Source organism: Gigantopelta aegis, chromosome 3 (assembly GCF_016097555.1).
Source record: "Gigantopelta aegis isolate Gae_Host chromosome 3, Gae_host_genome, whole genome shotgun sequence".
NCBI classification, from domain to species: Eukaryota; Metazoa; Mollusca; class Gastropoda; order Neomphalida; family Peltospiridae; genus Gigantopelta; species Gigantopelta aegis.
Genome location: NC_054701.1, coordinates 67,514,581 through 67,527,794, shown reverse-complemented (window position 1 = coordinate 67,527,794; position 13,214 = coordinate 67,514,581). Strand labels below are relative to the sequence as shown.

The 13,214-nt window shown below is 42.3% G+C and overlaps 1 protein-coding gene across 1 annotated transcript; it reads left to right on the top strand.

Annotated features, from left to right (window-relative positions):
• The first annotated feature begins 1,662 nt into the window (after nucleotides 1-1,662).
• Nucleotides 1,663-4,869, top strand: LOC121368794. Its single transcript, XM_041493542.1, has 4 exons — nucleotides 1,663-1,748; nucleotides 1,900-2,364; nucleotides 2,396-4,180; nucleotides 4,404-4,869. The coding sequence occupies exons 1-4, from the start codon at nucleotides 1,663-1,665 to the stop codon at nucleotides 4,867-4,869; spliced, it is 2,802 nt and encodes a 933-aa protein (XP_041349476.1).
• The last annotated feature ends 8,345 nt before the right edge of the window (nucleotides 4,870-13,214 follow it).

The window sequence follows — 13,214 nt, the reverse complement described above, 5'->3', positions numbered from 1 at the left end:
TGCACGTGCGTTGTCTGCACGTGCAACATGAACACCGACAGTATAAAAGTGCAGGGTGTTCGCTTGCCTGGCCTCTGTATCTGGCCGACAGTTGACAATCCAGAACATGCCACGTCTCAGTGAACCGCAGAGAAACAATGCATCATCGGCCGACTAGACGCAGGCGAATCCAGAACGGCCGTTGCCAGGGCATTCCATGTGTCCCCAAGCACCATCTCCAGACTGTGGGACCGTTACCAGCAACATGGATCAACACGTGACCTCCCTAGATCCGGTCGACCACGGGTCACTACCCCCGGGCAGGACCGCTACATCCGGGTACGCCACCTTCGGGAACGATTGACTACTGCCACCTCCACAGCCGCAGCAATATCAGGTTTGCGCAGGATATCCGACCAGACCGTACGGAACCGCCTACGTGAGGTAGGAATTCGTGCCAGACGTCCAGTTCGAGGTGTCATCTTAACACCACAACACCGTCGACTCCGACTGCAGTGGTGCCAGATTCATCGACAATGGCCTCAACTGCGATGGAGACAGGTGTGGTTCAGTGACGAGTCCCGATTTCTGCTCCGACGTCATGATGGAAGATGTCGCGTGTATAGGCGTCGTGGTGAACGTTATGCGGGGGTAGTGTCATGGTGTGGGCAGCCATCTCACACACTGGCAGAACTGACCTGGTCCACGTGCAGGGCAACCTGAATGCACAGGGCTACATTGACCAGATCCTCCGGCCACACATCGTTCCAGTTATGGCCAACGCCAACGCAGTGTTCCAACATGACAACGCCAGGCCTCACACAGCACGTCTCACAACGGCTTTCCTACAGAACAACAACATTAATGTCCTTCCTTGGCCATCGACATCACCGGATTTGAACCCAATTGAGCATCTATGGGACGAGTTGGACCGACGCCTCCGACAGCGACAACCACAGCCCCAGACCCTGCCCGAGCTGGCAGCAGCCTTGCAGGCCGAGTGGGCCACCATCCCCCGGGACGTCATCCGTACTCTGGTTGCTTCAATGGGCAGGCGGTGCCAGGCAGTTGTCAACACACGCGGAGGCCACACCCGGTATTGACTCCAGATGACCTTGACCTTGGTGGTGTGTCCTATCACTTACTCACAATGGACTAGAGTGAATTGTGAACAATCCTGCAACATTTGGTAATTATCGGACTCACCATTCAATAATTAAATCAATTCTCCAAATGTTACGACAATGTGGTTTTACGTTTCTTCTTTTGAAGAGTATATGTATGTGAGTTTGTATGTGTGTGTATGTATGTATGTATGTATGTATGTATGTATGTATGTATGTATGTGTGTTTGTATGTGTGTGTATGTATGTATGTATGTATGTATGTTTGTATGTATGTATGTATATATGTATATATGTATGTATGTATGTATACACACACACACACACACACACACACACACACACACACACACACACACACACACACACACACACATGACCGTACACCTAATAACTGGCCATCTGATACGCTGTTTTGTTTCCTGTTTCTTGTGCGAATTTATTTTGCGCACAAAAAAACAAGTGCAATAATTGGCCTACAAATTGCTCACTGAATAAAATTTAATACGACAGTTTCCGGCACTAAACTCCTAATCATCGTGAAAAATATAGCACTACAATGGATGACTTGGGATTGTTTCGAGGTAGATTTTGTATACGTGTGTTTGATAGTCGTCTGCACAGGTCAGCGGATTTACGGAACAGGTAAGTATTTGTTTTCTAATTATTCACAGGGTGTAACGTACCATATTGCCTGTTATAGTAATATAAAACACAAAGTGTCAGTTGGCAGACTTCGAACCTACTGCATCAATTCGCATGGCATATGACAGTGCAGTCTTATCCACACCCTTAGTGTGAAGACGTACTACTCCCTTAGGGTGAAGACGTACTACTCCCTTAGGGTGAAGACGTACTACTCCCGTAGTCGGAACAAGTGCTACTCCCTTAGTGGAAAGACGTACTACTCCCTCAGTGGAAAGAAGTGCTACTCCCTTAGTGGGAAGACGTGCTACTATCTTAGTGGGAAGACGTGCTACTCCCTTAGTGGGAAGACGTGCTACTCCCTTAGTGAGAAGACGTGCTACTCCCTTAGTGAGAAGACGTGCTACTCCCTTAGTGGGAAGACGTGCTACTCCCTTAGTGAGAAGACGTGCTACTATCTTAGTGGGAAGACGTGCTACTCCCTCAGTGGAAAGAAGTGCTACTCCCTTAGTGGGAAGACGTGCTACTATCTTAGTGGGAAGACGTGCTACTCCCTTAGTGGGAAGACGTGCTACTCCCTTAGTGAGAAGACGTGCTACTCCCTTAGTGAGAAGACGTGCTACTCCCTTATTGTGCTACTCCCTTAGTGAGAAGAAGTGCTACTCCCTTAGTGAGAAGACGTGCTACTCCCTTAGTGGGAAGACGTGCTACTATCTTAGTGGGAAGACGTGCTACTCCCTTAGTGAGAAGACGTGCTACTCCCTTAGTGGGAAGACGTGCTACTCTCTTAGTGGGAAGAAGTGCTACTCTCTTAGTGGGAAGAAGTGCTACTCTCTTAGTGGGAAGAAGTGCTACTCCCTTAGTGAGAAGACGTGCTACTATCTTAGTGGGAAGAAGTGCTACTCCCTTAGTGGGAAGACGTGCTACTCTCTTAGTGGGAAGACGTACTACTCCCTTAGTGTGAAGAAGTGCTACTCCCTTAGTGGGAAGACGTACTACTCTCTTAGTGGGAAGACGTACTACTCCCTTAGTGGGAAGACGTACTACTCTCTTAGTGGGAAGACGTACTACTCTCTTAGTGGGAAGACGTACTACTCCCTTAGTGGGAAGACGTACTACTCTCTTAGTGGGAAGACGTACTACTCCCTTAGTGGGAAGACGTGCTACTCTCTCAGTGGGAAGAAGTGCTACTCCCTCAGTTGGAAGAAGTGCCACTCTCTTAGTGTGAAGAGGTGCCACTCCCTTAGTGTGAAGAAGTGCCACTCCCTTAGTGTGAAGAAGTGCCACTCCCTTAGTGTGAAGAAGTACTACTCCCTTAGTGTGAAGAAGTGCTACTCCCTTAGTGGGAAGACGTGCTACTCCCTTAGTGAGAAGAAGTGCTACTCCCTTAGTGGGAAGACGTGCTACTCCCTTAGTGGGAAGACGTACTACTCCCTTAGTGTGAAGACGTGCTACTCTCTTAGTGGGAAGACGTGCTACTCCCTTAGTGGGAAGACGTGCTACTCTCTTAGTGGGAAGACGTACTACTCCCTTAGTGGGAAGAAGTGCTACTCCCTTAGTGGGAAGACGTACTACTCCCTTAGTGGGAAGACGTACTACTCTCTTAGTGGGAAGACGTACTACTCCCTTAGTGGGAAGAAGTGCTACTCCCTTAGTGGGAAGAAGTGCTACTCCCTTAGTGGGAAGACGTACTACTCTCTTAGTGGGAAGACGTACTACTCCCTTAGTGAGAAGAAGTGCTACTCCCTTAGTGGGAAGACGTACTACTCTCTTAGTGGGAAGACGTGCTACTCCCTTAGTGAGAAGAAGTGCTACTCCCTTAGCGGGAAGACGTACTACTCCCTTAGTGTGAAGACGTACTACTCCCTTAGTGGGAAGACGTACTACTTCCTTAGTGGGAAGACGTACTACTCTCTTAGTGGGAAGACGTACTACTCCCTTAGTGGGAAGACGTGCTACTCCCTTAGTGGGAAGACGTGCTACTCTCTTAGTGGGAAGACGTACTACTCCCTTAGTGGGAAGACGTGCTACTCCCTTAGTGGGAAGACGTGCTACTCTCTTAGTGGGAAGACGTACTACTCCCTTAGTGGGAAGACGTGCTACTCCCTTAGTGGGAAGACGTACTACTCCCTTAGTGGGAAGAAGTGCTACTCCCTTAGTGGGAAGACGTACTACTCCCTTAGTGGGAAGACGTACTACTCTCTTAGTGGGAAGACGTACTACTCTCTTAGTGGGAAGACGTACTACTCCCTTAGTGGGAAGACGTACTACTCCCTTAGTGGGAAGACGTACTACTCCCTTAGTGGGAAGACGTACTACTCCCTTAGTGGGAAGACGTACTACTCTCTTAGTGGGAAGACGTACTACTCCCTTAGTGGGAAGACGTACTACTATCTTAGTGGGAAGACGTACTACTCCCTTAGCGGGAAGACGTACTACTCTCTTAGTGGGAAGAAGTGCCACTCCATGAAAGCGAGGAATTCGCTTTTTCAGAACAGTGATACCATATTTAGTAACGTTCCGAAATGATGCAACTGAAACCCAAATGTATCTCTTCGACATGAATGTGAATATATTGAACTATATTAAGTTGTAAATTCTTGTTTACAATCGTCATTAGATGTCACAATATCTGCCAACCTTATTTTAAACAAGTGGGAAGAAGTGCTACTCCCTTAGTGGGAAGACATACTACTCCCTTAGTGGGAAGAAGTGCTGCTCCCTTAGTGGGAAGACGTACTGCTCCCTTAGTGGGAAGACGTACTACTCCCTTAGTGGGAAGACGTACTACTCCCTTAGTGGGAAGAAGTGCTACTCCCTTAGTGGGAAGATGTACTACTCTCTTAGTGGGAAGACGTACTACTCCCTTAGTGGGAAGACGTACTACTCCCTTAGTGAGAAGAAGTGCTACTCCCTTAGTGGGAAGATGTACTGCTCTCTTAGTGGGAAGACGTGCTGCTCCCTTAGTGGGAAGAAGTGCTACTCCCTTAGTGGGAAGATGTACTACTCTCTTAGTGGGAAGACGTACTACTCCCTTAGTGTGAAGAAGTGCCACTCCATGAAAGCGAGGAATTCACTTATTCAGAACAGTGATACTATATTTAGTAACGTTCCGAAATGATGCAGAGCAACTGAAACCCAAATGCATCTCTTCTACATAAATGTGAATATATTGAACTATATTAAGTTATAAATTCTTGTTTACAACCGTCATTAGATGTCACAATATCTGCCAACCTTATTTTAAACAAGTTATTTCATATAACATGAGTATACAACTCATTTGAGAGTGTGTTTTGAACCAATAAATAAAACTGTTCAAAAATAATTTACTTGTATTTATATTAAACAATTACAATAATTGATCTCATGGGTTCGTGGTACTTTATTTTATGTGCTAGGTTTCAGTGTTTCACCCGCAAAAATTTGTCGTCGTTATGGTAAGCAATTCTGTATGTGTTTCGAAATTTTAGTGAGAATAAAATGTTTGGACATTTGATGGAATTTGTATATTTTATCTAACCTTTTGCAAACAATTGTAATTTTGACCTACCAGTATTGCCCGTATCACATGCTTCCATTTACATTTGGATTCAGCATACCTTGAAACCTTGTAAATACAAAATTGTAAACTTTGCGCCACGTGCACATCTTCTTCATTTATCCGCCCTACTGAAAGTTTTTCTAAGGCGGGACGTAGTCCAGTGGTAAAGTGCTTGACTGATGCGTAGTCGGTCTAGGATCGGTCCCCGCTGGTAGATCCATCGGACTAATTCCAGTTCCACGCAGTGCACCACGACTGTTATATCAAAGTTCGTGGTATGTGCTATCCTGTCTGTGGAATGGTGCATATAACATATCCATTGCTACTAATGGACAAATATAGCGGGTTTTCTCTCTAACACTATATAATTAAATTGCCGTTACATTTATGACAATAAACCTTCATCCAATTGGTCCAGCCGTAGCAACGGGAATTAATTCATTTCTCGAGGAATGTAAAAATTACGTCGTCAGGGAACGTCATACCTGATTACGTCATTGTATATTGGTAAGTTGCCTTAATGAGCGTTATTGTTTTAATCAAAACATAATCTCAACCTTTGTTAGAACGGCCCTGGACCCAGTACATGCACTGAGTTTACTTTCAAACCCATATTTTATCCGCTAACTACTCTGTGTACACATTTTCGAAGCAATCTTTGCCTACGAAATCGTAAAATTATCGTAAGCTATGACGTCACTATGGCGTGTCGCACCCTACGATGGTTTTACGATTTCGTAGCGCTGAGAGAGCTTCGAAAATATGGGCCCTGGACCCAGTACATGCACTGAGGATATGTGGCCAATACTCTAGGGCCTCCACGAGTCCAATATAACTCGAGTACTTGAGGGTCAAACTCGACCTGAACCCGAGTACCTGACACTTACTAGACCTTATAATGATAATGAGACTAAGGAATAAAGAAAACTAGCATTATGCATTTTAATTCCAGCGCTGAACATGAATGCCAAATCATACCATGGTATTGCATTTAGAAACCGGTTGATACATTCAGTATTGTGATGGATAGCCAGATTTAAAAAACAGAAGCTAGCACATATCATATACTTATTGTGTAACTTGTATTACCGATTAGTTACTGCTGAAATAGATGTCCTATACATTGAAAGAAAGAAAGAAAGAAAGGTTTTATTTAACGACGCACTCAACACATTTTATTTACGGTTATATGGCGTCAGACATATGGTTAAGGACCACACAGATATTTAGAGGAAACCCGCTGTCGCCACTACATGGGCTACTCTTTCCGATTAGCAATAAGGAATCTTTTATTTGCGCTTCCCACAGGCAGGACAGCACAAACCATGGCCTTTGTTGAACCAGTTATGGATCACTGGTCGGTGCAAGTGGTTTACACCTACCCATTGAGCCTTTCGGAGCACTCACTCAGAGTCGGTATCTGGATTAAAAATCCCATGCCTCGACTGGGATCCGAACCCAGTACCTACCAGCCTGTAGACTGATGGCCTAACCACGACGCCACCGAGGCCGGTACTCCTATACATTGTGTCACTTGTACGGGTACTCGAGTCTTATGAACGGACTCGAGTCTTTCTAGACTCGGCCCGTGCCCGAGTACTCCGAGTACTCGTGGAGACCCTACACTACTCACTGGTTTAGGTCTGATGATTGGTGCACACAAATGAATTCGTAGAACTATTTAGTCAATCCAGTGGCGGATCCAGAAAATCCATTTGGGGGGGAGGGGGGGTGGAGGCAATGACATGAGGCGAAATGCTAAGGGAACATTGGGGAGGTTTAGAGGAGGGTCGTAAAAAAAAAAAAAATTAATATATAATAAAATATATAACTGTCGCAAATTTAGATCCGCCTCTGCAATCCATCGAAACCGGCGACCCTTCTGCTGATTCACGAAAATTAAATGTACCAGCTCACACGACATGGGTTATAAAGGCGGCTCTGCTAAATTGGATTCGAGTGTTTGCCCTACCCCGGCCATGTTTTCCCATTACTATCTGATCCATATTGTAAGGCTTAATCATACTGACAGAGGATATAGTTACTCTGAATACATGCCCGTATTGACATAAGAATTTATATAATGAGGTTCATCAATTACAGGAAATATCAAAACTGAAATTACGTGTGAGGAATATACCAGACGGTATGAGAGACACATCTCAGATAACAAACATCAATATTGAATTTAGTTTGTGTAATATATACCAGATTCTGTACGGTCACTGGATTTGAACTCTACCAGATCACTCTGAAACAGTAAACCCATTGTTTACAAATTTTATGGGAGAATTGTTTAATTTTCTAAATAGCAAATTTCAATGAAATCTATCACCTGTTACAATGAAATCTACATCACCATTGTTAGCATGATATTAATACATCACAAATACAGTGATTTTTGTGAAATCATCTTGAAAAGTGGTTCAGAATACATCTAATTGGTCTGGAAGTGTGTTAGTCATATTTATCATCCCCCAAAACATGTGTTTTGATACTAAAGTCACCTCAATATGTGAAGAATTGGCAGATATATGGCTTTCTTTGATATAGCAGCAGCCATATTGGGAAATTGCCGACATGCAAAACGCACGCAGGTTTGGACGTATCATCAGTTGGTTTCATGATCCCCACACCATAATGAATAAGTCTAGCCATGTGAAATAATGCTACCATGCCGGTATCTGTACTCCCCTATTTGGGTGGCCCTGTTTGCAGGACTAGAAACAATGTTAAATAATTTTGTTTTGTTTAACGACACCACTAGAGCATATTGATTTATTAATCATCGGCTACTGGATGTTAAACATTTGGTAATTTTGACATATAGTCTTAAAGAGGAAACCCGCTATATTTTGCCATTAGTAGCAAGGGATATTTTATATGCACCCGCTACATTTTTCTTAATGCAGGAAGACATTTTTTATATGTCTTTTATATGCACTTCCCACAGACAGGAACGCACATTCCACAGTCTTTGACCAGTTGTGGTGCACTGGTTAGAACGAGAAAAAAAAATCAATCTGTTGAATGGATCCATCGAGGTGGTTCGATCCTGCGACGCAAGCACCTCAAGCGAGCACTTAACCGACTGAGCTAAATCCCGCCCAATAATTTTAGCAGAGTAAATTTACCAGCTTATCCTTTTTTATTGGTAATTCCGGTCCATTCACCATTCAAAGTAAATTTGGCATACTTATTGCAATTATCACTAAATGTGAAAATTGTTTGACCAGTTACATATAATTAATATTTAAATGAATTAAACACGGAAACACATTTTTCTATAAACCGGTTATTGATATAATTTATATAATTTATATAATGTCATACGTGTAGGCGGACGGGCTCCTATTTATATAATTTATATAATGTCATACGTGTAGGCGGACGGGCTCCTATTTATATAATTTATATAATGTCATACGTGTAGGCGGACGGGCTCCTATTTATATAATTTATATAATGTCATACGTGTAGGCGGACGGGCTCCTATTTTTGTTAGGGGAAGGCTGGCTTTTGCCCGAATGAAACGACAATGCCGGAATCTGCATATCAACATTTATTCATATTAGCATTACTGCCAAACAGCTATATATTGGTTTGCAAACGAATCACTACGCATTTTTACTTGGATTACAACTAATTTTGTCTCAGGTTAGCTCATGACCGAATTTGAGGTTTTGGTGCAACACTAAAGTGGCAGTTTGCCCCCCTACCCCACCCCTCTCTCGTATGCTTATGGCCATACGTAAGAAAAAGATTGGGGAGGGTGGGAGAAGGGACCGCCCGTGCTGGCAAGTACAGGAGATCACCAGCAGCCCGACCTGGGTGGTGCTATTGATTTTTCAATGTCCCGTAGGAATAAATCCAAAATATTAACAGTTACGCAGTTAAGGACGCAGTTATTTCCATCGCTCCCAATCTGATTAAAATTAGCTCTACTGGTCTACCAGTAGATCTAACAGCATTGCGTGGACTCCCGCGTCTAGGTGACATTTCATCTATAAATAACAATTTAAATATCGACCAATTACACTTCGCCTTTTATAGCGTTATTCGGGAGCATAGAAATTCTAAAAATATCGTGCGAGACTATTTATGCAATAGGCGAACTTGTTGGTCTATTTCAACATTAAAAAAGGGGTCAAAGTGCAGTAATAAAGTCTGGATTGAATACTAGTATAAACAGATTTTATGGCTATACCATCACGGTGGTGGTGGTGGTGGTGGGGGGGGGGGGGGGGGGGTCAAATTCAAAATTTAATATTGAAATTAGTTTCCGGCATACTTCGTAATTCACCCGAATCATTTCGTATACCCTCGGCATAATCCCGAATGTTTTCAAATTCTTTTCAAATCACTATAGACTTTACTTTGTTTTATTGTGATACCATCTCGTATCCTCCGGAGTCGGGCCCGTCCGCACCACTATACCAACCCATGGCGACTGGACTATACCCTAGTCCGATTCTCTCTCTCGTTCAGACGGATCCGGCTTCTCAAGATCTGTATTTCAGCACAGCACTACACCTTCAACGTCTATTGACTGTCAATCAAGGGGTTGTTTTTTTCACGAGATGCAACCCATCTCGTCCCTACAAGCTGTGCACCCTAACGGCCTCAACGAGGCCACTCACGTGGACAAACAGATCGGACTTTAAACTTTTAGATCTTCGTTCAGAATTTTATGTCGAAATTACTTTCTTTTTTAATATTATTAAATAGTCCGATCCTCTCTTCTTTCTCTTATTTATTTTTGGACTGTCCTTCTAAAATGCTTCAAATTATATAAATATTCGACCGAGCAGTCAATTCTTTTTATTTTTGGCTTGTAACTTTTCTTCTTTTTTAAAATTCTATTAACTTTTTTACTAATTGCTATTTTCAAAATTCTGCCCATTTTCAACTCTATTCCCCCCCCCCCCCCCCTCCATCCCGAGTCAGGCCACCGATGATCTAATCTAGCGACCAAATTTAATGAGTAGAATTTTCTTTATTAATTATATTAATTAGAGATGCGCATCAAAATTTCAAAGGCCCACTATTTAATTTTTGGATGTAAATTTCAAAATTAACCAGTGGAGCTAATTTTAATTAGATTGGATCGTTCCATATAGCGATTGAAATCAGATCCGCACGCCAAACCGGAAGTTAAAAAGATAGCTTCCCATGCTAGTTTCGTTTGGAAAAAACAAACATGTTGCCTTACGTGTATTGCATTTATGATCGTTCACACAATGCGGACAATATGTCCGATTGCCGGATCCCGTTCCCGAATGTATATGTCGCATGATCGGATCTGAACGTGTCAACGTTTCGTTAAGTCTGGTTAATGTTTGTTGTTGTTTTTTTGTCGTTTTTAAAAAAAAAAAAAAAGTTCATATATTACCACATTTCCATTTGTGCATCAGAGTATCAGAATTAACAAATGTAGTATCAGAATTAACAAATGGAAGTATCAGAATTAACAAATCAGGGGCTTGCGCAGGAAATTTTGCAGGGGGAGGGGGGGGGTATCGAGGTGTCTGGCGAAGCCTGCAATTGCAGTATCAGAATTAACAAATATTTAACGTTTAACAGGCAGGCAAGTACATACCACAGTCTTTGTTAACATATTCGACTCAATGGTTCGTGCAGTCTTATTATATGGATGCCAAATATGGGGTTATGAAAAAGTTTATATATTTTATTCTGTACAAATAAACTTTTTAAGACACATCCTACCTGTTTAGAAAGGAACAGCAATATTTATACTTTATGGAGAGTTAGGGAGAATGCCAATCGAGTTAACTATATATAGAAGAATGGTATGCAAATGGGCGCGACTGATGTCAGGAAAACAATCAAAATGTTCTACTCGTTTATACGAAATTATGTTAAACGACCACCTTACTAACGGAACTAACTATAACTGGATTACCACTGTTAAAACACACTGAATAACTTAGGAATTGGTGATATTTGGATAACACAATATTTTATATCAGTAAATTGTGTCTCACAACGAATTAAACAAAGGCAAAACCACGAACTTTGATATACCAGTCGTGGTGCACTGCATGGAACTGGAATTAGTCCGATGGATCCACCAGCGGGGACCGATCCTAGACCGATTACGCATCAGTCAAGCACTTTACCAGTGGACTATATCCCGCCTCAGAAACACTTTCAGTAGGGCAGATAGGTGAAATGGATGTGCACGTGGCGCAAAGTATGCAATTTTGTATTTACAAGGTTTCAAAGTATGCTGAATCCAAATGTAAATGGAAGCATGTGATACGGGCAATGCTGGTCAAAATTGCAATTGTTTGCAAAATGTTAGATAAAATATGCAAATTCCCTCAAATGTCCAGAAATTGTAATCTCACCCAAAACTTCGAAACACATACAGAATTGCTTACCATTACGACACCACTAGAGCACATTGATTTATTAATTAATCGTCGGCTATTGGATGTCAAATATTTTGTGTGTTTTTGTGTGTGTGTTTTTGGCTCTGCTTTATTTTGATCAAGTTTGTTTTGTTTAACGACACTACTAGATCATATTTGCTTTATTAATCATCGGCTGTTGGATGTCAAATATTTTGGGGTTTTTTGGCTCTGCATTATTTTTTTTGTTCAAGTTTGTTTTGTTTAACGACACTACTAGAGCATATTGCTTTATTAATCATCGGCTGTTGTATGTCAAATATTTTGTATTTTTTGGCTCTGCTTTATTTTGTTCAAGTTTCTTTTGTTTAACGACACTACTAGAGCATATTTTTTTAATCATCGTCTATTGGATGTCAAATATTTAGGAGATAACCATATGGAGTTTTTAGATTGCGGGTGTTATTGTCTGTTTGATCCCGCAAATGTAATTTTTGACCGAAGGAGTTAGCTTGCGGTCAAAAATGAAACATTTGCGGGCATCACATAGACAATAAGACCCTCAAATCTAAAAACTCTATATGGTTATGTCCATTGTAAACTGGATCGTTTTTCAACGGAACTAACTGTATATTTGGTATTTCTTGAAAAACATACCTGGCTACATTCTAACTGTAGACCCTTGAATCGTCAAGTTCGCCTGTTCCAATTTTCATTGATGTCACTTTCTAATGACGTCATTAGCTTTCCGGGTGTTGTTGTCTATTTGATGACCGGCCTCGGTGGCGCAGTGGTTAAGCCATCGGACTACAGGCTGGTAGGTACAGGGTTCGCAGCCCAGTATCGGCTCCAACCCAGAGTGAGTTCTTAAGGGCTCAATGGGTAGGTGTAAGGCCACTACACCCTCTTCTCTCTCACTAACCACTAACCAACTAACAACTAACAACCCACTGTCCTGGACAGCCAGCCCAGAGAGCTGAGGTGTGTGCCCAGAACAGCGTGCTTGAACCTTAATTGGATATAAGCACGAAAATAAGTTGACATCAATCAATCTATTTGATCCGGGAAAAAGAATGTAATTAACCAATCACAATACAGAACACACTCGCCATAAGTTTACAATTGACCAATCACAATACAGAACACACTGGCCATCAGTTTACAATTTGCAATGTTTGACTTCTTTATTTTGTAGTCACTGGGCGGGACGTAGCCCAGTGGTAAAGCGCTCGCTTGAAGCACAGTCGATTTGGGATCGATTCCCATCGGTGGGCCTATTGGGCTATTTCTCGTTCCAACCAGTTCACCACGACTGGTATATCACAGGCCGTAGTATGTGCTATCCTGTCTGTGGGATGGTGTATATAAAAGATCGCTTGCTACTAATCGTAAAATGTAGCGGGTTTCTTCTCTAAGACTATATGTCAAAATTACCAAATGTTTGACATCCAATAGCTGATGACTAAAACGCAATGTGTTCCAGTGATGTCATTAAACAAAACAAACTTTTTTGTAGTCACCTGTCACGAGGACGAGTTTCAGTGCGCA

Bases quoted from the DNA above. Each gene is read 5' to 3' on its own strand.
- LOC121368794 (XM_041493542.1), top strand. From the start codon at position 1,663: ATGGATGACTTGGGATTGTTTCGAGGTAGATTTTGTATACGTGTGTTT. The intron at 1,749-1,899 runs GTAAGTATTTGT...CCACACCCTTAG, and splicing joins TCAGCGGATTTACGGAACAG to TGTGAAGACGTACTACTCCC. The intron at 2,365-2,395 runs GTGCTACTCCCT...CTACTCCCTTAG, and splicing joins TACTCCCTTAGTGAGAAGAC to TGAGAAGAAGTGCTACTCCC.